The sequence below is a fragment of the Paroedura picta genome, chromosome 14 (assembly GCF_049243985.1).
Source record: "Paroedura picta isolate Pp20150507F chromosome 14, Ppicta_v3.0, whole genome shotgun sequence".
In the NCBI taxonomy this organism is placed as follows: domain Eukaryota; kingdom Metazoa; phylum Chordata; class Lepidosauria; order Squamata; family Gekkonidae; genus Paroedura; species Paroedura picta.
The window spans coordinates 18,429,493-18,455,826 of NC_135382.1; the positions used below are offsets into that span (position 1 = coordinate 18,429,493).

Sequence of the window (26,334 nt, forward strand, 5' to 3'; positions counted from 1 at the left end):
ACAATTTCTCAATGTGTTTTGGCAGGCTCTCTGTCCCAGCAGCACCAGATGTTTGGTCACGAGCTGGTGATGTGTCATATTCTGCCCTAAATAACATACTTACCTTGAGTTAAAGACTGTTACGTTCATTTTCCCCACACACACACCCCCGAGCATGGAAGCTTTCTTTTTTATATTGTACAAGACTATGTGGAACAATCTTCGGTTTGCTTTTTTTTTCGTGTAAATAAAAAGATTTCAGAAGATAAGAAAAATTTCCTGGAAAGATCACTTGAATATCCATTTCTTATCTTGCAGATTGGACACCATTGTGTTCACAGATGGCTGCTGCGTTTTGCTTCCAGGATTACTCCCAGTGATCCTAACCAACCAGGGAGAGTGTAACATCAGGGAACCAATCAGATTTGGTTGGGAGTGGTTTAAGGATTTGCGGGTCTCGTAGCACCAGAGCCAGTTTACAGATCTGCAGGGCCCTAGCAAAGGGCAATTGTAGTAGGAGCAGCCGGACTGGGGGCGGAGGGGGGGCCCAGCAGTGGAAAGGGGTGTCACTCTGAGTGTCCTTAGAGAGGGGAAAGAAGGGAGGAGAGAGGCTATGGCCCTGATATAGGGGCAAAGGCACCGTGTGGGGGCCCTGGAAGTACGGGGTCCGTAGCACATGCTACATGGATAAACCAGCCCTGGTGTTCACCCTTAGTGATTTTCACACTGAGTGAACCCCTGACCATCTTCTGGAGAATCCAGATGTCCCTAACACAGACTTTGAAAGACCCTAGCCAGTTTGGTGTAGTGGTTAGGAGTGCGGACTTCTAATCTAAACTATGGGTAGGAAGATACTGGCTAGATATGGAGGGGGGACGATTCACAGAGTAGTTCAGCGGCAGAATGGGCTACCTAAGGAGGTGGTCACCTCCCCCTCCCTGGTGGTCTTCGAGCAGAAGTTGGACAGATACTTTTCCTGGATGCTTTAGGCTGATCCTGCATTCAGCAGGGGGTTGGACTAGATAGCCTCTATGACCCCTTCCAACTCCATTATTCTATGATTGGGTGTAGTGGTTAGGAGTGTGGACTTCTAATCTGGCGAGCCGGGTTCAATTCTGCACTCCCCCAGCTGGGTGACCTTGGGCTCACCACAGCACTGATAAAACTGTTCTAACCGAGCAGTGATATCAGAGCTCTCTCAGCCTCACCCACCTCATAGGGTGTCTGTTGTGGGGAGAGGAAAGGGAAGGTGACTGTAAGCCACTTTGAGCCTCTTTCAGGTAGAGAAAAGTGGCATACAAGAACCAACTCTTCTTCTGTCCTGCATCTTTCCCAACACCCCATCTCTTTGTGCAGATTGGGCAATTCTCCCAAAAAACATGCCTATGTTTCACGTGTGAAATTAGGATCCACTCAGCAGCATTCTGCATTTTTCAGTGTCCTTCTGTTTCCCAGAACTGAGATCCTCAGACGGGAAGATTCATACCCACGACCTTCTACAGCTGTTTCTGAGCTTTGGCAAGAGAATGTGGTGGCAACATTCAACTGTCATGCAGCCCTGAGTCCTGAATGGCATGCTATTAATGATTAAACCAGGGGTAGTCAAACTGCGGCCCTCCAGATGTCCATGGACTACAATTCCCATGGACTACAATCCCCATGAGCCCCTGCCAGCATTCGCTGGCAGGGGCTCATGGGAATTGTAGTCCATCTGGAGGGCCGCAGTTTGACTACCCCCGGATTAAACTGATAAAGCAGATTAGGAAAAGAAACACAATTTTTTTGGGTGGGGCATTAAGTTCTGTCTTGGAACAGCCACTCCACAACAAATGTACGCTGCTACAGTTAAAAATGGTTTTGGGGAGAGGAATTTTTGGAGGGTTCAATAGTTTCCCAACACTTAAGAATACCATTAGTAGCCATTTAAAAAGTGAGAGCCAACATCAATATAGTTGGAATTTAAAAATGGACCTGAATGCACAGCAATGAGAATTAATAAAACAGCTGTAAACGGCATTGCATTCGTTCCTCTAGAGAGCACTGTTGCCTTGACATACCCCGTCTCCCAGGGCCAGTCCTGCAGAAGGAAACGCATCACTGCCTCTGCAACTTATTTTTCGGACACCCCTAAGTGTGGGTGAGACGAAACACGATTTTAAAAGCAGGAGTGCAGCGATGCAGCGGATGCCCAGTCTGCATTGCAGGAGTGCCACAACTCTTGTGCATGGTGCAGAATTTTGCCCAAAGTTTAGAATATGCTAACTGTTAAGAAAGTATTTGTTAATAAAAGTCATGAATTAGAAATATGTATCCATTGAAAAATGATGAATACCAGATTCTTGTAACGGCTTCAGATGCGGATCTACGTTATACGTTTATGAAATTTTGGTTATAGTGTGTCCCTGTATATATTGCATGACTGTTTCTTGGATTAGAAAAGAGCAACAGTCCAGTATTCCGATACTTGGATTGTTCATTTGTAATACATACATACAAACAAACATACATACATATTCCTTATATGCTTACAGCAGACTTTCTCACCCTTTTTACCATTGAGAAAACCCTGAAACATTCTTCAGGCTGTGAGAAACCCCAGAAGTGATGTCAGTAGGCCGCACCTCCCTGCCATGCCCCCAGGAGTCACATGTCACATGTCACCAGAAGTGACATCACCCAGACACTCCCACCAGATGTGACATCACACATTGCCTCCACACTCACACTCAGCACAATTGTTTAAAACAATTATATTGCTGACATCCTTAGGATCATCCCAAAGTTTGTTTGTTTATAATTGGATTTATATCCTGCCACTCTTGGGAGGCTCATGGTAGCTAACAATAAAAGAATCTGCCGAAAAGAAAACCCCATACAATAATAATCAATACAACTTAGGTGATGGGCTAACATACCCTCCCAACCCCACTCCCAGGATACGCATAACACTTCGGAGGAGGGGTTATAGAAAGTGGTGTAGCTCTTAGGAGTCTGGGAGGAACCCAGATCTTAACTGCCCGGGCTTCAACCAAAGACCTGGTGGAAGAGCTCTGTCTTCCAGGCCCTGCGGGACTGCATAAGCTCCATCAGGGCCCACCAGGATGGGGACCAGACCAAAAAAGCTCTGGCCTGAGTCAAGGCCAGGCATATCTTCCTCAGGTCAGGAATCTCCAGTAAATTTGCACCTGCAGAGTGAAGAGCTCTATGAGGGTCATAAGCAGGTAAACGATCCCTCAGGTAAGTGGGTCCCTGACCACAGAGGACCTTGAAGGTTAATGCCAAAACCTTAAACTTGATCCAGGCCACAACTGGTTTGAAATTGGATAATAGCAGTGAGGCTTTTGCGAGCTATTTTGTGTGTGTGGGGGGAAATCTTGTCATTTTTCCAGGACTTTCCCACCAGGTTTGATGCAGAATATGAACTAGAGGCCATTTCAGAGTCCTGCTTTGGACCACTTCAGTCTGCTCTCCTTACCTGAAGTAGACAAGGCCATGGTGGCTGTCCAGCCAATTAACCTGATCAGATGTCTGGGGACTGTGATGGACTGAGTGAAGTAGAGTTGGCTGGAGTTGAGGTCCTCTGGCTGGAACAGCATTTGCAGAGACAGTTAACACAGACAGGTGATATTTGATGGGGTGCAATTAATGCCCTCCTTATCAGTGGAAGCCCAAATCATGAAAATAGCCTGTCTGGCATTGTTCCAAATGATGGCCACCTCTAGACTAGACTTCTGCAACTTGCTCTATGCAGGGTTGATGAGAATTGTAGTCCATGGACATCTGGAGGGCCACAGTTTGACTACCCCTGGTCTAAACAGTCTGGGCTTGGTTTTTCTATGGGACTGTCTTTTCCCTTATAGTCTCCCAAGAACATTGGCATCTTCAAATCAACATCTGCTCAGGATCCCCAATGCATCCTGGCCCCAGCCTGGTGAAATATGCTTCTGAAGGAACCTCAATAGGTTCTGATTATGGTCAGGGTCCAAAATAACACTCACTAAAAGAGGCCGGCCTCACTGCTGGTGAGGAGGAGAGACAAGGAAGGCCCTTGAAAGCAAACATCCCTTGTCTGGAATTTTACTTGGGAGCATCACTTTAATTTATAATGTTTTAAACTTTTATGGTGTTTATAAGATGTTTTACAGGGTAGTTACGCGCCCTGAGCAACTCGAAAGGTCAGGCTAAAATTAAAATGTTATTATATTATTTATTATTAAAAGTTCTAGGGAAAAAGTGGCACTGCCTTATGGAATACAAAGTTATCTATTAAATTAGGCACGGACAGCTGGAAGCAACTGGGGCCTTTATATTTTGGGGGATGATTATTTCAATAAGGATCTTGGAAATGAATCTCTGTGATTTCTGCAGATGTTTTATCAGTGGAACTAGAGCAGGGGTAGTCAAACTGCGGCCCTCCAGATGTCCATGGACTACAATTCCCATGAGCCCCTGCCAGCTGGGAATTGTAGTCCATGGACATCTGGAGGGCCGCAGTTTGACTATCCCTGAACTAGAGCCATTCCAATGGCGAGCTGTACTATGCTGCCTATTGGCCGCCTTGCTTGAGCTGATCTTGCCCCTAGAGCTGAGCTCCCTAGAGTTTTTGAATCCTCAGAGACTTCAACAGTGGTTAAGAGGGGTGACCTTTAATCTGGAGTGCTGGGTTGGATTCCCCACTCCTCCTACACATGCAGCCTGCTGGGTGACCTTGGGCCAGTCACAGTTCTCTTAGAGTTCTCTCAATCTCACCTACCTCACAGGTGAGAGGAAGGTAAGGTAGAGGAAGGTGGGGAGAGGAAGGTAAGGTAAGCTGCTCTGAGGCTCCTTTGGGTAGTGAAAAACTAGGTATAAAAACCAACTCTTCTTCTTCTTATCTGGGGAGGTTCAGGGTTTTATGATCCCTGGGGCAACCGTAGGGTTGTCTCAGAACTGGGTTTCTAGTGGAGGCTGTGGCAAAAAGTCCCTCAAATACAAATCTAAAAAATACATTGAGTTCTATAAAGGTGAGCGAAAGACCTGCTAAGCCATACCCCAAAAATGATATAATCTAATCAGTTATCCATAAGAAAAATGTCCGTCCAACTATGTAGTAAACAAGAGTATAAAATAAAAACCTAGCTATAAAAACTGCTTCATTGTTGGCCATTGCTCAGTGTTAAACGTTACCTGCGTTTACGGATCGCCATGTGACAAAGTTTCCCTACAGTGCATGAAACTCTATTGTGCCTATTGGCCAAAAGTTAATTCAGTAAAAGGCTCCCTGCATGGCAGAAGAGGCTTTCTAAAGGCTGGGCGTGAGGAGGGCCATGGTTAGCCGTTTCCCCTCTTCAGTATATAGGGGACAATGCAATCAAATGTGGGCAATTATCTTCACTGCATCTGCCAAGCAGAGGCAGAGCCTCAATTGCATGAGGATTCGGGAAAATCTGCCCTGAAGTACTGCCAAGGGGAGGGCACTAAATCTTGCCCATCTGTGTTTCAGATTTGTGATTTTATGAAGATATATGTTGCAGAAGACAAACCTGACCCAGATTTCCTAGGTTCTCTTTTTTTTTTTAAGGTAGAGCTGCAATCTCGTTTTGTGCATTGATATCGATTAATCGCTGCTTTGTCTGACATCCCACTTTATACTCTGGTTTCTCTTCAGATCACATAGACCAGGGGTAGTCAAAGTGCGGCCCTCCAGATGTCCATGGACTACAATTCCCAGGAGCCCCTGCCAGCTTTTGCTGGCAGGGGCTCCTGGGAATTGTAGTCCATGGACATCTGGAGGGCCGCACTTTGACTACCCCTGACATAGATGTTTCGCAAAACGTTCCTCTTTTTTTGGCCCCTCTTGTGTTTGCCTGTAGCTGTCCAGCAAAGCTCGTCTGAAGCGTGAGGAGAAGCTTCTTTTAGCAAACCACTAATTGCGGAAACTTGGATAATTAAATGGCTCCTGGTGACATTTGTGAAATTTGTGCTGCTGGTGCAAGGGCCTGCTTCTGCAATGAAAACAGATCCCACTGATCAACCTCGGGATGAGAATGTAGCCAACTGAAGTCACCGGTGACTTGGATGACCATCAGTTGTTACAAATTGAGGACGCTGAGGAAAGGGGCTTGCAAACATGTCGTAGGCTCAAACCCAGCCTACCTAGCTTCCTTGCAGTTATCCAAACCAGGAAGTGGTGAGCTTTGGTTGTGGGAAGATGAAGTTCGGGCCATCTCGAAGGTTGCAGTTGTGCACCTTCTGAATAAAACCATTTCTAGGATTCAAGGCAGTTTGTAAAGAAGGGCTGAATAACAGAGTGCCTGAGGAAGTATACATTTTCAGTGTTTTGGAGATGAATCCGGTTTTAGATGTTGAGGGGTTTGGAGATCAAGACGTATGAAGATAGGTTGGGGGAGCTTGGTCTGTTTAGCCTGGAGAGGAGACGACTGAGAGGGGATCTGATAACCATCTTCAAGTATTTAAAAGGCTGCCATGTAGAGGATGGAGCAGAGACCTCTCTCTTGCCCCGGAGGAACAGACCAGAACCAATGGGATGAAATTCATTCAAAAGAAATTCCGTCTAAACATCTGGAAGAAGTTCCTGACAGAGCGGTTTCTCAGTGGAACAGGCTTCCTCGAGAGGTGGTTGGGTTCCCCATCTTTGGAAATTTTTAAACAGAGGCTGGATAGCCTTCTGAAAGAGAGGCTGATTCTGTGAAGGCTCAAGGGAGTGGCAGATTACAGTGGGTGAGCGATAGGGATGTGAGTCCCCTGCATAGTGCAGGAGGTTGGACTAGATGACCCATGAGGTCCCTTCCAACTCTATTCTATGATTCTATATCTGGTGATACTGTAATTTAATTATGCTACTTTTGACTCGCTTGATCAGTCACAGGTTGTTATTGTTTTCATTAACTTTAAAATGTTAAGCCCCCTTGAAAGCTTGGGAGGGTGAGATAAAATCCCATTTAATTGAAACTGAATTGCCCTTTGGGATGCTTCTGTAATTCTCATATGAACTTTTTGCTGGATTTTGGAGCTCCTCTGAACTGCAGCCAAACCATAAGGAATCCTCCATTCTGCTGCTTCTTTTTTTCTGCTGCTTCTCCAGAGCTCTGTGTATTTGCAGTTTGTTGCATGTGTGGCTTTATCCAAGACTCTTTTTGTGTGGCCTTTCTCTAGATGCAGCGGGGTGCAGTTGCCCGTCTCCAGAGAACCAAGCCCAACAGATCCTTGAGGGAACCATTCATACAATTACATCAAGTTTAACTTTTGCCTGTTTTATTAATACTCACAGGAACATGGTAACACTGCGGTGGGGCTGCAGATAAAAACGACAAGAACTGAAAGTTGCAGCATACCTCACATGTTACAGCTCTGGAAGTAATTTTAGAAATTCTCCTCCTAAAACCAGAATTAAGGAAGAGAGGAATGGAGTTCAGAGTGAAATTCCAGAACAATAATGGAACGGAATGGGGGAAGCCTGTCCATCCCCTCTAACGTCTAATTTTGGCCTTGATCTTGTCTCACGGGGGGGGGGGATGCATTTAGGCGGGTGGGGAGGAAACCAAGCCAACACAGACACAACAAAAGACCCCTAGAAGTTGCTTCACAGTCTGCTTATACTATAAAAACAGAGTACGAGAATAAGACCAAAACAGCTCTGTGTAGACACAAGTTCTCCCTGAAGTTCAAGGAACTCCTGTCCGTGCGCAAACTCAAGCGAAAGACAGCTGGATATTGAGGTTCAATTATATCCCCCAAGTCTAATGCTCTGCTTGTAAACATTGAGGCTTTTCTGTCAGAGAAATCTAATATATAGCATGACCACTGACCCCCCCATCTGAAAGATGAAAGGATGAATTCCACAGCATTCCATGAGATTCGGTCCAGGGCAATGCGGAAACAACATACTTAAGTTTTTATCTGCTACCATATGTGAAAGGTTTGTGCCGCCACAGACCTGAAGTAAAAATACTCCTTTTTGAGGCAGGCAAGCTAAGTGGGAAAGAACAATCCTTCGCTTGACTATGAAAAGCTACAAGGGTTCTCTGGTGCCTACGCTGTGGATAATTGACAGAGAATTCCCAGGACTAATTAACAATATATTTTCCTTGTTAAAACGGCAATAGCGCCTAGATTTAATTGCACCCATTTTCATTTTTCTTATGTCACTATTTCGTACTGACACTGATACATATTGTACATTTTATGTGGGAGGAAGAAGATGTTTTATAGAGAATGTAAAAAGCTCTTATGGATTGAAGAGCCATTCCTTAATTGGACTGTATATCATCAAGTTCTTGCTAGGAAAGATTGAAAGTCTGACTGGAATGGTTCTTGTGCTCGGCCAATTGTGCAAAGGGAGAGTCTGTTTTAAATAGATAACCTAGAAAGGGGTGCAAGGGAAGCCCAGTTCATATTCATGGAATCATAGAGTTGGAAGGGACCTCCAGCGTCATCTAGTCCAACCCCCTGCACATTTGAAAGGAGTTACTGGTTCTGGATAGTGCAGCTTCTTTCCACCACTGGCCATTGCAGGGCATTAAAATTAGCCCTTGAGGGGTGATCATTAGTTCTATTACAACTTTAATTCCTCTGTTCAGCACTTCAGTTTTTAAAAAGACAGACTTCAAATATACCCCCCTGTTTTTGTATACATCTACTTCTGAATAGAAAATAACCATAGAGTTGTATAAGCTGTTGGTTTCTGTTAATGAAGAAGAAGAAGAAGAAGAAGAAGAAGAAGAAGAAGAAGAAGAAGAAGAAGAAGAAGAAATTTATGATATAAAGAAGAAGAGTTAGTTCTTATAGGCCACTTTTCTCTACCCGCAGGAGTCTGAAAGTGGCTTACATTCGCCTTCCCACAACAGACACCCCATGACGTAGGTGAGGGAGACTGCTCTGTGAGAACAGCACTATCAGGACTGTGATGAGCCCAAGGTCACCTAGCTGGCTGCATGTGGGGGAGGAGTGGGGAATCAAACACAGCTCACCAGATTAAAAGTCCGCACTCCTAACCACTATACCAAGACCGAGGGCAAAAACTCTATGGTAGGAGCTGTCTTTACCATAGAGCTTTTATCCAAATAACAGAGCACTGTACTGATGTCACCATGTGATGATGTAATTTCCTGTGCAAAGCCCAGAGATATGGCTTAGGCCTTTCTCTTTCTCCTAGTAAGTCCCCACCACCACTCATAAGTTGCCAGGTAGGATATGGCAGCCCTACGTGCATTAAATGGCTACTTTGGAGGGATGGACATTATGGCATTATATTCTGCTAAGGCCCCTTCCCTTCTCACTCTCCTGCCCTCTCCAGGCTTCTCTCCAAAAATCTCCAGGAATTTCCCAAACTGCAGCACCAGATTGCTTCTGAGACAATCTACTGAGAAACTACTGACACATTTTCCCCTTTTACATCTGTAAGGAAAAGCACTATGGATTTTTCTTTGAAAGAAGGGTCAAAGGGCCGTTCTAAGGAGACATTGCCCTCTCTGTGCCTCCGGTAGAGACATGTCTGCAAATACTTTTTAAAGCCCTATTTGCCCCACAGTCAGCACCTCAACAGAAGAATGACTTTCCAGACTCCCTGATATTTCTTACAGTGTACAAACGTACGCTGCGATTTTTCAGACAGTAATACAGACATATTCTGCGCATATCAAAAGGAAAACGCATTAGGCAGTTGTTCAATATCTGGAAATGCAACAAAGAAACAAGTATGTATTCATAAGAATTTCATGCATTCAGTGGTCCTCTCCTTTAAAATCTATTGTGCATACATCTTTAATCCTGTGCGAAATCCCTCTGGGATTATTAATTGAAATAATCAAGTTTTTTTTTTAAAAAAAGGTGGGGCGAAATGTGCAAAGACCAGAATCACGAGTTCTTTTTGCCACTCATTTTTGGCACATCATTTGGGTTACATTTTCAACGACTCCCTTATTGTCCGCTGGAAGGATATGATCAAGTTCCAGAGAGCTTTTAAAAAACTGTTTGCAAATCATGACTTTGGGCGTTGTCTTAAGTGCTTGTCATGGCGACAGCCCAGTGGTGTTGGGCACACTGTCTCACGTTAACACGATTTGCTTTTTCATCTGTGCAGTCTTTCAGGCAACTCACGGAATGAAAATTGTAATGGGAAATTGGACTTAAGATATGGGGAGGGGGTTATTTATGTCTTCATATCATATATGAGGGACTGGACTGAACTGAGCATTCTACCCAATAGAACGGTGGGAATGAAGTTTCTAAAAACACGGCAATGGGCTGGGAACTTGTGGCTCTTCTCTCTTTGTCATAAAATGGCAACGTGAGGCTTGTTTAGGAATAATAGAAGAAGAGATGGTTTTTATACTCTGCTTTTCACTGCCTGAAGGAGTCTCAAAGTGGCTTACAATCACCTTTCCTTCCTCTCCCAACAGATACCCTATGAGGTAGGGGAGGCTCTGACAGGACTGCTTGGTGGGAACAGCAGTATCAGGGCTGTGACCGGCCCAAAGTCACCCAGCTGGCTGCATGCGGAGGAGCAGGGAATCAAGCCCATCTTGCTAGATTAAAAGCCGCTACTCTTAACCACAACACCATGCTGGCTCTCTTTTTCATGGATGGTCACCACATTCTAAAATCTTTTGCCCTGTAGCACATAACCACATTGTGGTATATTTTATGTATATATGTAATGGAACTGCCTGTTCTTCCACTGATATCTGTGTGATTAAGCTTGGTCTTACTGGGTGGTGCTCTTGTTTCAATTTTCAGCTGGTATTCCAGCTGTAGTGGTTGGGGTTGTCTCTTTATTTACAAACTACTAATGTTTTGATCACGTTTGTTTCTGCTGAATGGATCTGAAAAGGGATGTCTCAGTGAGGAATGCTGCCAAACTCCAGGTAGGGACTAGAATTTCAACGGATCTCCAGAATGTAGAGGTCAGTTCCCTGGAGAAATTGCATGCTTTGGAAGGTGACTCTGGGGTATTGTATCCCTCCCCGCCCCAAACCCCACCACCTCTGGAATTCCGGGGAGCCCCTGGGCAGCTCCCATGGAGCCCTGGTTGGGAATCCCTGGTCTACCCTCCAAGACAGGCATTTCCCCCAGGGGAATCTCCAGGCGATCTCCAGGCCCCACTTCAAGGCTGGCAAACCTAACCGGAAAAGGAGATTTTCAGGAACTTCTCCACCTAACTGATAACCTGTTCCCCTCCCCACCTCCCCTTGGGTCTCGACCAGAAGCCAATTCTGCCAAAGTCATTAGCAATAAAAATGACCATGCAAATACAATAAAATACAGTAACCAATAAACTAAATTATGTCATGAGACATCAATCCATCAAGTGCCACATATCTGACAAAGATGGTGAAAAACACGCCAGAAGCATAAATTCAATGTTCAAGCTGGAGCTGAAACAGTCAATGAATCAGTTAGATTAATTGAGCAAAACACTTTTAATCTATTTAAATGGTGCCCATGATCATAATTTTGAGCAGAACATAATGTGGGGGAGGTACAAATGCTTACAAAAATGTAGAAAACAGGCACAGTCTTAGAAGACACTTTCTTCCTTCTGTCCCATAAGAGTTTCTTCAAAAACGAGGCCTGATATGAGCATCGTCTTTAGAAAAACAGACTTTTGCCTCCCAAACAACTGTGTACATGTATGCTAATTTATGCAGCAGTCATCAAATAACTGAATAATCAATTCAATTTAAAAGTTCAATCAACTAAAATGTCTCTAATCAAGTGGCAACTGGTCCTCAAACCCAACACAACAGCCAGTGGTCTTCAGTGTTTCCCCTCTGCTAGTAACATGGCAACATTTTAGGCAGAATTTCTTCTCAGCAGGATGCATTTCTAATCACTACATCTTTATTTAAAATGTTTTCTGGAATAAACACAGCTCACCTTCAGTCTTGCAGCGAAGATTCTTGGGCATTGGTGGCAGCTGCTGCCAAAGCCAGCTCATCCAATCAGAACCCTTGCTGGACAAAAGGCCCACCTTGACCCCACCCATTTTCTAAAAATCTTTGCCAGGCATCAGGAAATGTATCTTCAGTGCTGACTGCAGGCACCAAGCAGCAGTAACGTCAATTATGGCAGGGATTCCAGGGGGAACCATGGGGGATGCTATCAAAGACTACTGAGAGGTCCAAGAGACCTGACCTACCAATGCAACAGCAGAATATGGTGATCAGCTTCTATGGGCCCCATGTTCTAAGTCAGGGGTAGGCAAACTGTGACCCTCCAGATGTCCATGGACTACAATTCCATGAGCATTCGCTGGCAGGGGCTCATAGAAATTATAGTCCATGGATATCTGGAGGGTCACAGTTTGCCTACCCCTAAGTGGTGCTCAATACAGTGGCCTCCTTCAAATTAAACATGAACGCAGCATGGAAAAGGATCCTTGGTGTCCTGTACTGGCCAGGGATGCTCCGTCTGCCTCTGCTTCGACAGCTCACAAGCAAGTTTGGTGCAGTGGTTAAGAGCTTCTAATCTGGAGAGCTGCGTTTGATTCCCCACTCCTCCACATACAGCCAGCTGGGTGTCTTTGGGCTAATCACAGCCCTGTTAGAGCTGTTCTCACAGACCGGTCCTGTCAGAGCTCTCGCAGCCTCACTTTCCTCACGGGGTACCCATTGTGGAGAAAGGAAGAGAAAGTGGCTATAAGCCCCTTAGAGAAAGACGAGGCCTGCTAGGTAATCTTAGGCCAGTCACAGTTCTCTCAGAGCTCTCTCAGCATCACCAGGGTCTGTTTTGGGAAAGGAAGAGAAGGCGATGGTAAGCCGATTTGAGACTTGGAAAGTGGAAAGGGAGAGGGTATCAAAACCAGCTTTTCTTCTTCATTGAAGCTGACCATTTGACATATTTTTCAGATGTGTCCAAATGGGCCAGTTAGGATCTGCCTGGTTGCCAGCCTCCTGCCGTTATCATGGTCATTTGCCCTTTGTCCTTTTGTATATTGTCCTCTGTCAGTGGAGAGCAGTCTTGGGAAGGTTAGCTGATTATAAGTTACTACTACTACTACTACTACTACTACTACTACTACTACTACTACTACTACTATTATTATTATTTGCATTGCTTGTTCTTTTGGATAGTCTAATTGCCAATTTTATCCTGGGAGGATGGAACTGTGGGAGAGGAGAGTTTGGATGTTATCAGTGAGTCAGCCCTGTAAGGGCTGCAACATGCACCCAGGCACAGGACTAGTTTGTGCGCTTTCCCCTGAGTATGGGGGGAGCCCTTCTTTTTCTAGGAACAGGGGAACCCTGTCCATTGTCAGTTGGGGATAGGGATTGGGGTAAGGTGACCATATTCTCCCACTTTTGGAGGGACATCTGGTGGTACCTGGCAAATTGTACTTATGTTGAAATTAAAAATATATATATTACAATACTATTTTTGTGTTCTGTGTTCTATGAAACTTTTTGTTGCTCCATGTAGACCAAATTTTTAATCAAGAACCCTCAAGGTCAATGGTGTCCCGCTTTACCAATGTTAAAATCTGGTCACCTTAGATTGGGGGGTTATATTGATCAGTGTATTGCCTATCAAATTAGTTTCAGCAATAATAATAATGAGCTTCGTATTGCTATCTCGATCAACTGCTTTTGCTCCTAATGCCAAGTATGTTCATTGAGAAGGTTGACAGGGACCTGACGCAAACATGGGCCATTTGTAAAAGAAGGCAGGGGTCGGTGTGTGATGAGGCCCTGTTTTGACACACCCGCTCCTCCACCCACTGTGGCTGCTGCTGCCTTTTGTAAAAAATTCCACACAGACTTACTAGCCAGGCAGCTCTGTTCTCTTTCTGGCCGCTAACTCAAGGTTTGTTAATGGTTGACGAGATTTGTAGAGGTTTCCTCGCATGCATTCTTTGCATTGCCTTGTGGAAATCATAGGCTGTGTCCCACACCTATTCACGGCTGCATAAAATTGTGTTATAGTTGTGCGTTTTTAAACTATGCCTCAGGTCTTAGTTTACTATGATATTCCTGGCAAACAGTGTCTGTCTTGACAAAGCAGGAGCCTTCCAAGTTCACCTTGAGTTTAATCCATCAGAAAAGCAGGGAAGCCACGTGGATATTGAGCTCTGTTCTGTGGGGATGCCGAGAGGGCCTTTCAGGGCTGAACCCTGGGCATGTAGGCAGAGTTTGGACAATCTTGTCGACACCCACCGAAAGCAGTGCTAGCTCAGGGATCAGCAAGTGGTTAAGAAATATGCCCCCATTGGGAATACTCCCTTCCTTCGGTAGCCAGCCCAAGCAAACCTGATCTTTTGAGATCTGGGAATCTAAGCAGGGCAGACCCTGGCTAGTATTTGGATGGGAGACCTCCAAGGATTTGGGTGGTTGTTCCTCCAAGGGGGGTCATGGCATGGAGGCAAGAAATGGCAAACCACCTCCAAACGTCCCTTGCCTGGCTGCCAGACAATTCTCGGATTTCCTGGCCACACTACACAGACCTTACAGAGAGCCAGTTTGGTGTAGTGGTTAGGATTGCAGACTTCTAATCGGGCGAGCCGGGTTCGATTCTGCACTCCCTTGCATGCATCCAGCTGGGTGACTTTGGGCTCGCCACGACACTGATAAAACTGTTCTGACTGAGCAGTGATATCATGGCTCTCTCAGCCTTACCCACCCCACAGGGGATCTGTTGTGGGGAGAGGAAAGGGAAGGCGATTGTAAGCCGCTTTGAGCCTCCTTCGGGTAGGGAAAAGCGGCATATAAGAACCAACTCTTCTTCTTCTTACGATGCATTAATAGTAACCCACCCCAAGGCAAATTGTTGGGAGAGGCATTAGTGGCCGAAGGACTGCTGGGAAGGGGGGCAAAGGTTTTTCTTTTTCTTTTAGAAAAATGACTAACTGGCAAGCATCTTGGCGTTTTTACCTGTACAGAGTTTCTGCTGCAATACTCAGGGCTTGCAGGAAGAGGTCCTTCATGCAGAAGCCGAAAAGGTAACAATTAGGCAGATTGATGGCCAAGTATACAAGGAGGTGCTCGAGAACTCTCTTCTCTTCTCTATTAACATTTTGCTGACGTTACCCCTTTTCCCTGTGTCAAGCATTAAGCGGAGGGCGTGCCTTTTTTATTAATGAAAATATCAAACAATAAACCGCAGAAGGGCTTTTGCAGTAGATAAGGGATGAGATCATAGTTCCCTAGGATACCGCTCGCAAAGGGCAAGTCGCAGATAACATATTGCAAGGTGCTTAAGATCTCCAGCAGAGGTTCCTCTGCAGGTTAATTGTTCCTCTTGGCTACATCTTATGCTAACTCGTAATGATGCAGGAAAATGAAAGAGGAGCATTTAAACGAACTCCGTTAACCCAGCGCTTGTGATATGCAGGCCGGATTAAGTGGCTCCAGTGCAGGGAAGGGTTTGGGGGGTTTTCTCTCTCTCTTGTAAGGAGTGACAAGTAGTGTGCCCTTCGACACGTCGCAAAAAGCTGCCCTGGTCGGATTCTGCACTCAATTCCAAGGGGCATTAATTCACGAAGCAATGAACGAGGATGAAGGAAAAAATTGGGTATATAGTTGCACTGTGACAAGATTTCGACGCCAGGTCAGAAAAGCAAGGGATGGTTTTGCAGGGTTTGGCAGGCTCCCCTCCAATGGCTGCTTCAAGCACAGGCCCTGGGAGGGAAGGACATCCTTTGCTTGGTGAGATGAAATTGCTCAAAGCACTCCTTTCTCAAGAACTCATTAAGAGCCTGGAGGGCAAAAGTGGCGTGTAGGAGGCCAGCGCTGCAGAACGGAGAGAAGGGGCGGTGGCAGAGGTGTGCTGGCTGGCAGCCACATGCAGGTGCAGTTTTGTTTCTGTGGGCAGCTGCAAGCTGGTATGCCACTGCCACTGCCCCTCTGCTCCACGCCACTGCGCTGGCCGCCTCGAGCTTCAGTGATCGCGAGGTGGCCAAACCGTGCCGAAGCACACAACCCTAGTTCGAAGCAAATTCTACCATAGCGTTTTGCCCAAATGCCAGAGCATCACCCCTCCCCCCAATGACTCCAACATGCCAATGTCCCTTCTGGATGGCATCATTGTGTCAGGTTAATTTCCTGAGTCCTTTGGCTTTGGGGTAAGCTTCCCCCCTCCCCCTTCTCACTGGCTGCATTGATGCAACCCTAAATGCACTAGTAATAGCCATTGGTATAAAAGGTAAAGGTAAAGGTATCCCCTGTGCAAGCACCGGGTCATGTCTGACCCTTGGGGTAACGCCCTATAGTGTTTTCATGGCAGACTCAATACAGGGTGGTTTGCCAGTGCCTTCCCCAGTCATTACTGTTTACCGCAAGCTGGGTACTCATTACCGCAAGCTGGGTACTCATTTTACCGACCTCGGAAGGCTGAGTCAACCTTGAGCTGGCTGCTCGGATCGAACTCCCAACCTCATGGGCAGACAGCTTCAGACAGCATGTCGCTGCCTTGCCACTCTGCGCCACAAGAGGCTCTTAGCCATTGGTATAAAATATCCTAGACTCTGTTGAGGAACAAGGGCTATAGAAGTAAGCACACCGTTTAAAACCATATCATGTCAGTACAGATTTGTCCATAAAATACATCTCCGTATCTTGAAAGTCTCCCATTTATATGGTTGGTCATGTGTTGCCTTTAAGTTTTCCAAATAAAGTGTTGAAGAGCCCAAGGTTTGGACAGGTCTTGAGAAAGCAAACGGTCCTTCGAGACAACGGTGGTGTAGCATGACTTGAACTCTACCCTCCCATGTGCACCTGTGGGAAGTACATCATTTTCAGTCCTGGGTCTCACTTGGCTAGCCACACGCGAGTCGTGCCTTGAAGCAGTTCTGGTGCCATTCTAGATTGCACCTTTTCTAATATTCAGAACAAATACTGCCTGTTCTTCCACAAAGAGACAAACTGCTTGGTTTCTTGTTTAATTTTCTCTCATTTGATCAAGCTCATTTGTGGTGAGCAGCGTTTTAAGGAATCATGCCCCAGCCATAGAAAAACACATCTTTTCCTAATAACAATGCACATTTTGTTAAAATCACTTAAAAGTTTCCAGATGCCTAATCTGTTGCTAATTTGTTCACCCTTACTTGGACACAAATGAAATTTTATTGGTAGTGAAGGAATGACTCCATGTTGCAGTCTCAGAGCTGCACGTTTTTTTGGAGGCGATGAGGCTGGGGAAGCACCATAGATGATTAAAGGATTGCACCAATGTAAAAGAGTAACCAGGACATCTTTATTTTTAGACTTCTCACTCTCAGGACAAATCCTAATAACACAGCAGTTGATATAATGGCCAACAGCCCAATTCTGAACTCCACTGGAGATCTAGGATTAGGCTTGGGGTAGCATGGTTAGAAGTTTCCTTAATTTCTTTTTACCCAGGATTTCTCCCTGAAATCCAACAGTCCATTTCATTCCCTCCGTGTTAGGAATTTGGAGTCTGTTTTGAATTAATTCTGTTTTGATCAAAAGAGAAGTTCGAAGGGAGGAAGGACGGGAAGGGACGTTCGGCAAAATTTTAGACTTTCACCCTGCAAATGCTCAAAGGCAGGGAATGCCTTCTCAGATCTTCCAACCCTTCTACCCCAAAGTCATGGCATTCCCCTCACACACAACATCTCCAGTGTGCTGACCTCATTTCTGGGTGACGTTAGCATGTCACATTGCTCCCACCCCACCCCCTAACAGCAGCTGTGGGACCTTGCCACTGTGGGACCTTGCCACTGTGGGACCCAGCTGTGGGACCTTGCCACCCCCATACCTGGGGGTGAGGTCCATGGCTAACTGAAGCTAGATGTATGCTTTAAGTTAAGAGATGGCATATAAACCTTTTAAACACATATTATTATATGTATTATATTAAATATTATTAATGATATATGGAAGCCCCTTTGAGGAATGTTCAACAGAGATATTTTCCCCCCTTGAAATGCCTCAGATGTTTCTCCTCCCGAATTTATCTATTCACAGTGACTTTCATTCGAGGTGAGATTTTGGGCAACTCTAGTCCCAAATGTTTCTGCAGCGGCAGAGGTGGGTTGCAGCTTGAAGGCCACCCAGAAGACATGTGGGTGGAGGGTAGTCCCAATGGCATAGCTGGAGAAAAGCAGGATATAAAAACCGGCTTCTTCTATCTGTGTTCCTCTTCATGGTTCCGTTTACAGTAGTTTGTTGCACGCAGGGGAAACCCGTGCAGGATGGGTCTTGGAATCGCCTGAAAGACTATGGTTTTACAATTTTGTTTCGGATAATTCCTAAAAACGCCCTACATTGCGTCTTGGTTTCCCCCGGAAATTATGTGATCATGCAGACCAGCTCCCTGCCCTCCCCCACACCATGTCTGCCAATGGCCAGACACAGCCTGGCAATCCTAGGTTTTGGGGGGCCACATGCTTCAGTAGCTCCATTCCTATCTATATGACAGCGGCGTTTGGGAGACAATAGCTCAGCCCTGAGATCCACAGGCTCTCTGTGATTCTGCAGGTGTTATCCATCTCCATAGTTCACATTTGCATGGAAACTCCGGGAAAGAACTGCCAGGGGGGGGGGGGGTTGAGTAAGCTGTCCTCAATAGGTGGATACTGTCAACTTGACTTCCTTTTAAACAGTAATCATGCGCGATGATAGATATGGTGAACTGCAGCCTGGAGGGCAGTAGGCAGCTGAATAAATTGTAGCTCAGAGCAGTTAAGGCAGATGTTTGTTGGTCTAGAACAGGGGTAGCCAAACTGCGGCCCTCCAGATGTCCATGGACTACAATTCCCATGAGCCCCTGCCAGCAAATGCTGGCAGGGGCTCATGGGAATTGTAGTCCATGGACATCTGGAGGGCCGCAGTTTGGCTACCCCTGGTCTAGAATGCAGCCAGTTAAAGGCTAATTAATGATTTGGGGGGTGAATGGAACTCTGGTCCCTCTGTAGGAGCTAGTTTGCAGCAGTGGCAGCAGGGGTGGGGCTTTGTTTGCTTGTTTGTTCGTTTATTACACTTTTATCCCACCACTCCCAGACAAGCTGGCTTGTGGCGGCTCGCATTACATAAAATACAAAACCTATAAAATACAATAAAACAGATAAAAACAACACAGATGGCGAACACATAATCCCGTATTAGGACCCTAGTCTGTGTTCTCGTCTGTGACAATTAGATGTAAACTGGGGGCAATGGTAAGCCCCCTTCCAGGGGGTCCAGATCGTACAAGGATGGAGAAGGACCCGCACTTATCACCCAGTATTTGGCCTGGCCTCAACCAAACGCCTGTCGGAAGAGCTCCGTTTTGCAAGCCCTGCAAAGCCCAGAGAGTTCTGGAAGGGCCCTCAGCTCTTCTGGGAGCTCATTCCACCAAGTAAGTGCCAGGTCCGAAAAGGCCCTGACCCTTGTTGAGGCCAGGTGTGCTTCCCAGGGGCTGAGTCTTGAGATGGACACCAAGATCTTTTTTATGGGAGTTGGTATGTTTAACAATCTTCACCTGCAAGACCAAGAACCCAGAAGGATCTGCAATTCTTTACAGCGGGCCATCAGAGGCCTTAACGTGGGCCAGGGCTGGGAGGGAGCTTGGACAGGGCCTGTCGGCACTGGCCTGCCTTTCCCTGCCCGTGCATAATCGGTCTCTGAGAGCAATTGAAGTTCTGCAAAAGACTGCTCTTCCATTATACTACATTCCATTCCATTCTACATTTCTAGCAGAAATGTGTGTGTGTGAGTGCATGTACCAGTGGAGAACAAGATTTGGAACCCAGACAATCTACTGGTGTCTCAACCCAACAAAACCTCAATCTTTCTAGACCGAAAAGAAGAATTAGTGGCCACCTGTGTGCACAGCAAATCCCCCAAGCAGAGGTCATGTTATACCTTCTATTAGGTAAAGGTAAAGGTATCCCCTGTGCAAGCACTGGGTCATGTCTGACCCTTGGTGTGACGCCCTCCAGAGTTTTCATAGCAGACTCAATACGGGGTGGTTTGCCAGTGACTTCCCCAGTCATTACTGTTTACCCCCCAGCAAAGCTGGGTACTCATTTTACTGAACTTGGAAGGATGGAAGGCTGAGTCAACATTGAGCCGGCTGCTGGGACTGAACTCCCAGCCTCATAGCCAGAACTTCAAACTGCATGTCTGTTGCCTTACCACTCTGCGCCACAAGAAGCTTTTATACCTTCTATTAAGACCAACCAAAACAACACAACACATGGGGTAAGCTTTCCCTTTCTCAGGGCATCCCCAACCTGGTGTAGAACAGGAAAGCATGCACAACATGTTGTGTTGATTTCTCTTAAGAACGGTGTTACATGCCATGTTTCCGTGTTTGTCCCCATCACTTTAACTATGGCATGTGCATGTGATCTCTTCTATGTCCACCTTGCTGGATATGTGCTGACCTGAGCTGGATATGTCCACATCTTTCTTGGTGTACTGGAAGGTAGTTATCTACCTTTTGGAAGGTAGTTATCTACCTTTTGGAAGGTAGTTATCTACCTTTTGCTTTAGGATGCTTTCGGCTTATCCTGCGTTGAGCAGGGGGTTGGACTAGATGGCCTGTATGGCCCCTTCCAACTCTAGGATTCTATGATTCTATCACAGGAAGTTCCATTTGCAGGTACAGCTTTTGGTACAGGAAGGATTCATTGAGGCTGCCAACAGAAAAGCTCTCTGTTATTCGAGGTTGTCTTTGATTTTTCTATTTGGCACCATGGCTTTCTCCCGTGACACTGCTGGGAACCATATCTGTGATCTGTACAGGCAACAGAGCTGTTAACTGTTGCTAAGAGACTTCCGCATAACATCATAATTTGAGCGGTACGAATTGCAAAGTAAATTTGCCAACTGGCCTGTTCTGTTAGGCCAAAGTTGGGTAGATTAAAGCAAATAACATTGCTTGAATGGGCGACTTTTGAGATAATTTTGAGATAAAATATTGCCTTTCTTGGAGCGACTGAAAAGCTTGCCCAGGTGGAAGCAATTAAACAGGTTGACTGATTTTAGTGGGGAGAGCTGTATGCAAATAGTGATCCTGGTTGACAGTTTATTGAACAGGATGTAGGCACAAGCTCAGCAAACTTGGAGCCGTCTGTTGACAAGAGTCACAAACAACGGTGAGATTAAAACACTGTAATGGGTTTGGAAGAGTTATCATTTAAAACAAACCAACTCTGTTCCTAGGATGTCTCTTTACTGTACTCTTCACTGACCTACTTAAAAGACCTCTTTCCGATTAAATAGCACAGGGAGGTGATGCTCTTCTGGATTTGTTTTTAGGTGCACCAAAATACGCAGTAACAAATACTTATTTTTTCAAATTATATTCATAAATCAACTTACTCCCATGGGTTTTTCAGTGGGTTTCGCAGAAGAGTTCCCCCACTAGCCTGTCAAGTGGCGATGGGGAACAGGGGGACCAGCTCGGGAGACCGGCCCCCGATCCCAGATTCCATCCCCAGCATTTCTTGCTAAAAAGGATCAGGGAGTAGATTGTATGAAAGACCTCCTCCTGAGATTCTTGAGAAAGGAAAAAGAAGTAAAGTTCAGATTGTAGCTTTGTTGTTGTTGTTAGGTGCGAAGTCGTGTCCGACCCATCGTGACCCCATGGACAATGATCCTCCAGGCCTTCCTGTCCTCTACCATTCCCCGGAGTCCATTTAAGTTTTCACCTACTGCTTCAGTGACTGTAGCTAGATTTCTGCAAACTAAATTTTAAATCATGCTCAGTTTTGCGGGGGGGAGGGAGATTATATAATATTTTTAAATGCCCCATGTATATTTCAAAGAGATGGAATCAAACAAGGAGTTAACCTAGGGTTGCCAGCTTCAGGTGGGGAAATACCGGAAGATTTTGGGGGTGGAGCCAAAGGCAGCTGGAGTTTGACAAGGGGAGGGACTTCAGTGGGATATAGTGCCACAGAGTCTGCCTCCCAAAGTGTCCATTTTCTCCAAGTGACCTGACCTCTGTTGCCTAGATACCAGTTGTAATTCCAGGAGACCTCCAGCCACCACCTGGAGATTGGTGATCCTAAGTTAACCCATTTATTTCCTGACAACAGCATTTTCAGGTGGGTTAGGCTGAGAATTAATCATCTAGTCAAGATTACCCAGTGAGTTTTGTGAGAAGGGGTGCCAGCAAATCAGACAGGATCTGAACCCCTCTCTCAAACTACGTCCAAGATTCTTCTAACCACTACACAGGGATTCCCAACCAGGGGTCCAGGGGGCACTCCCCAGGGCAGGGGTAGTCAAACTGCCCTCCAGATGTCCATGGATTACAATTCCCATGAGCCCCTGCTAGAATTCATGGGAATTGTAGTCCATGGACGTCAGGAGGGCTGCAGTTTGACTACCCCTGCCCCAGGGTGTTCCACAGCCTTTCACAGAAATTTGGATGCCCACTGACATCCCTTGTCGGCCACTTCTCCTGTTGCTCTCCAGGCCTAACCTCTTACTCTGCAATGAAAACAGCAAATCATTGATTGATTGATTGATTGATTGATTGATTGATTGATTGATTGATTGATTGATTGATTAGCTGGCTCCCACCTCATACTTCTGCACCACCATGATCAAACGCTTTAATAAAGTCACACTACACTGGCTTGGTTTAGAGAGTGCTGCTTTCTAATGCTTCCCTGTTTTCATTGTTGTTTCCCAACAGGATGAGAAAGACAAACTGACCTGGAAAGATCGGACGCCTGGCTACCTGGTGAACTTTGCATCAATCTTATTCATGGTAATTTTAAGCGTTTATCATTTTCATTGTTTTTATCCAAATATGTATCGTGATTGTTGTACACCACCCTGAGCCTGATGGAAAGGGTGCTTTATGAATCAAATAAATAATAATCATTAATTGTAATCAGAATCAGAAGACCTTTGTTGGTACACAAAAACAAAACAAACAGAAAAATACATTGTAATGTGTTAATTGTTCTACAATGGTGAGACTCATAGGAAATTGGCCACCAATTCAATTACTAGAGAGTTTTTGTTTGCAAGAAAGAAACATTGTCTGTTTGCGAGTAAGAAACCTCATCTTCAAATCTAAGTTGTTTAGACAGGAGTGGGGTGATGAGCTGCCCACAAATAATAATGAGTGTGGACAATTATTTTGCATGGTTCTGCAACATGTTCACTTTGACTCACATGGTTTTTCAACCCCAAAGCGCACTTTACTGTTGCTACGTTCGGTCAACTTAACTTACCCTTTTAAATGAACAAGTGATGAATCAGAAGAATGATGGCCTTTCTGGCTACAGCACCCCAGACCAAAAAGCTTGACCATGGATTAGCCTGCGGGCTGGTGAAATGGAAGGAAACTAGGTTAAGTAATGTGAAGTAGGCGAACAGTGGCTGTACTTTCAAACTCCATCTCTGAAAAGAAGCATGGGCTGTTAATAATGGAGGTGCAGGCGGCTGTCATTCAAGGTTTCCTGAGGACCGACCTACCATTTTGATGCTGCTGAAAACAGAATTCCTGACAAATGCCATATCCATAGGGCCAGTCCAAAGTATTTCCTTACACACCAAAAGATACATCCATCCCTTTCTCTACCTGACTCACTGCCAGAGGGTTATAACCCAGGGTTTTCTAATATTCCTCTCTTGAAAGCCTTCTGTTTAAATTGACTGGGTAGTCTTGTGGGTCCAGGAGGAGATTCCTGTTGCCTCCCATGATGCTGATGAGTGGGAGTGAACTGAATTCTGGTGCATTAACTCCTCCTTCATTGTGTCAACTCAAGGAGTCACCTTAATGGCTTGGTTAAAGAACCCGCCCTGCATGTCCACCATCATTCCTTGTGATGCACAGCTACAGCTCTCCCAAGCTGCTCTGCGGCTGCCGGGAACCCCCATTAAAAAACAAGCTAATATTTGCTGTTTGGTCCATAGTATGGTGAATTGTTCCAAACAAATTCTGTGGATGGTGCTTTTTATTTTCTATTGGAACTCTAAATTTCAAGATGGAATTTGACCATCAGTAATCTTGGTTATGCTATGATCGATGATATGGAATGAATTTGTAACATGGTTCTGGGTATAAGAGCTTGTTAATATCTAGTTAATGAATAAATATTGCACGGGGGAAAAAATAAATCTGAAGTGGTTTACAACATGCCTGATCCATAATACCTACAAACTTAAATCAGTGACAGTAATATGTACATTCATGTTAAGGGCTTATGAATAATATAGCTGAAGCATTGGAATGATGGAGTGGGATTATCCAGGGATGGAAGTGACATTTTGATTGCCATTTTCAAAAGAGTGTTATGTCAGAAAATTAATTTGGAAACATGCCATTAAAAACAGTTCAGCATCTCAAGACTGGCATTCGTCTCTATGCTGCATATAGCCAGACAGATAGGTCTAGGAATAAGCATGAACTGCATTCTTTGCAGCTCAGTTCATGGTTCATGTGCAAACTACTAACTGATAGGTTGGTTTGCTAGCCAAACCAGTTGTATCAGTTCGTGATCCCCTACTTTCTGCTCCCTGACACTTTTCATAGGGAGCAGTAAGCAGGGGTTTAGACGGCATGGAACCATTTAAACCCCTGCTTTCTGCTCTTCACAAGCCACCATGAACTGCCTTAACATTTGTGGAAATTCATGGCTGTTCTTCAGTTCATGAACATTACTTCGTGAGCCACAAACTGGTCAGAATTAATCACAAACTCTAGTGAATGATCCGGTTTGTGCCTATTCCTAGTTAGATCTATGTTAGCAATCACTATCTGCCAAGCTATATTTTTGCAGTTTCTGACATCCCATAATTTGCTCTTTTCCACAGCAGTTGCCGTGGTTTGAAATTTTTATTAAGGAGGCCGATAAGACAAAAACGTATCTCTCTCCAGTCTTTGCAGAAAAAAAATTCCAAATAAGATTTCATTTTTTGCTTTGCTTTAAACCAAAGAGAGAGAGAGATTGAAAAAGCAATCCCACCATGTAGCCTTCTTGCTGTGGGAACCCAGCCTTTGAATGGCATGATTGACATGGCTGCTCTATGTGAGCTAATGTCAAATCCTCAGCTGCAATTCAATACTCTGTGACTTTGGGGATAATTCTTAGAAAGGAGCCCTCTCTGTTCACACTCCGAATGTTCGCACATGGTCCGAAACGGCAACGTGGCTTGTTCCCATCGCTTGCAAATAGTTGTGCAGTCTCAAAGAGTTCACATAGTCAAATGACAGCCCCTGCAATGTATAGCCTAGAACAGGATCTGTGGGAAAATCTGTTGACATCAGGTTGTTCTTTCTGCACACAAATCTCAACCATACGCAACACATTATATGAGGAGCGCTTGAGACTGTTTCCTTGTTAAATCCCCGAAACGAGAAGAATGTGGGGACTTGTAACGCTCTCGTGAGAAATCCTGCTGGCCTTAACACAATTATTTCACCTTCCCCCAAATTCCTTGCATATTTTGGAGAAGGAACTTCAGATTTACCTCAGAGTATATAAGGGATTTGGAGATAAGGTAAGGTACATATATTAAAATCTTAGTTTTCCTTCTTCTGCCCTTATCGAAAGTCAGTGTAGGCATAATTGCCTCCACAGGTTTTTTTCTAATACACCACAAAAAGGGATAGTATTAATTAATTAATTAATCAATTTATTTATTTATTTATTACATTTATATACCATCCTCTCTTGCGGCTAAGGGTGGTTTACATGGAACGTAAGGATGAGTACTGTATAAATCAGTAACATCAAGTAAAACACAACAGTAACAGTTTTTACTCTTAAAGGAGGCCATGATTATTACCCTCATATTGAAGATGGGGTTGACTGCGAGCAACTGATTGCCTGCCACCACAACTGATTGCCTTCCATTCACAACTGAGTTTCAATTTAAACCCGGGTGGGTTGAGAGGTCAATACAGCTCTAGAAAAGGTTCTGCCTTCTCCCACCTCACCTGTCCCAGGTGTAACACTCAGCTTTCTTGCAGCCTTGCCTCCACCCAGCATAGGCCCCAGATAAGCCAGGCTGCTGTTCTTAACCATCCTTGCCAGTAGATCCCAGGTGGAGGTAGTGGGACCCAGGAGAGGCACTCCTGAGACGATTGGCCCATTGGGAATTTTCCTGGGAGCCACAATGTACAATCTTCCCCTTGATGGTGAAAGCTATGTTCCACAAGCCCTGACAGACTGTTTATCCACCTTTCCCACTGAGACTCAAGGCAGATTGCATGGTGTAAATCGATACAGTCATCAGGATGGGATGTCCAGTAAGCAGTTAAAGGGTGACAGAAATCTGAAACCAAGCAGAATTGTTCAACAAGCTTATGGTGGAGTATCAAGCCTATGTGAATAGAATCCATTTTTTTGCATTAGCAGAACATTTCCTTTCAGGACAGAACACAAGAAAATGCTGAATTTTGAAGCTTTGGGCTGCACCAGGACTTGGAAAGGTTCACCAGGTT

At 45.1% G+C, this 26,334-nt stretch overlaps 1 protein-coding gene across 1 annotated transcript in view; it reads left to right on the plus strand.

Moving 5' to 3' along the window:
• ANO2 (anoctamin 2) overlaps window positions 1–26,334 on the plus strand; it is a 123,919-nt gene that overhangs the window by 72,767 nt on the left and 24,818 nt on the right. The window contains exon 15 of the mRNA XM_077310177.1: window positions 22,570–22,644. Within this exon, the coding sequence (XP_077166292.1) occupies window positions 22,570–22,644 (75 nt within the window). The remainder of the gene's footprint in view (window positions 1–22,569; window positions 22,645–26,334) is intronic.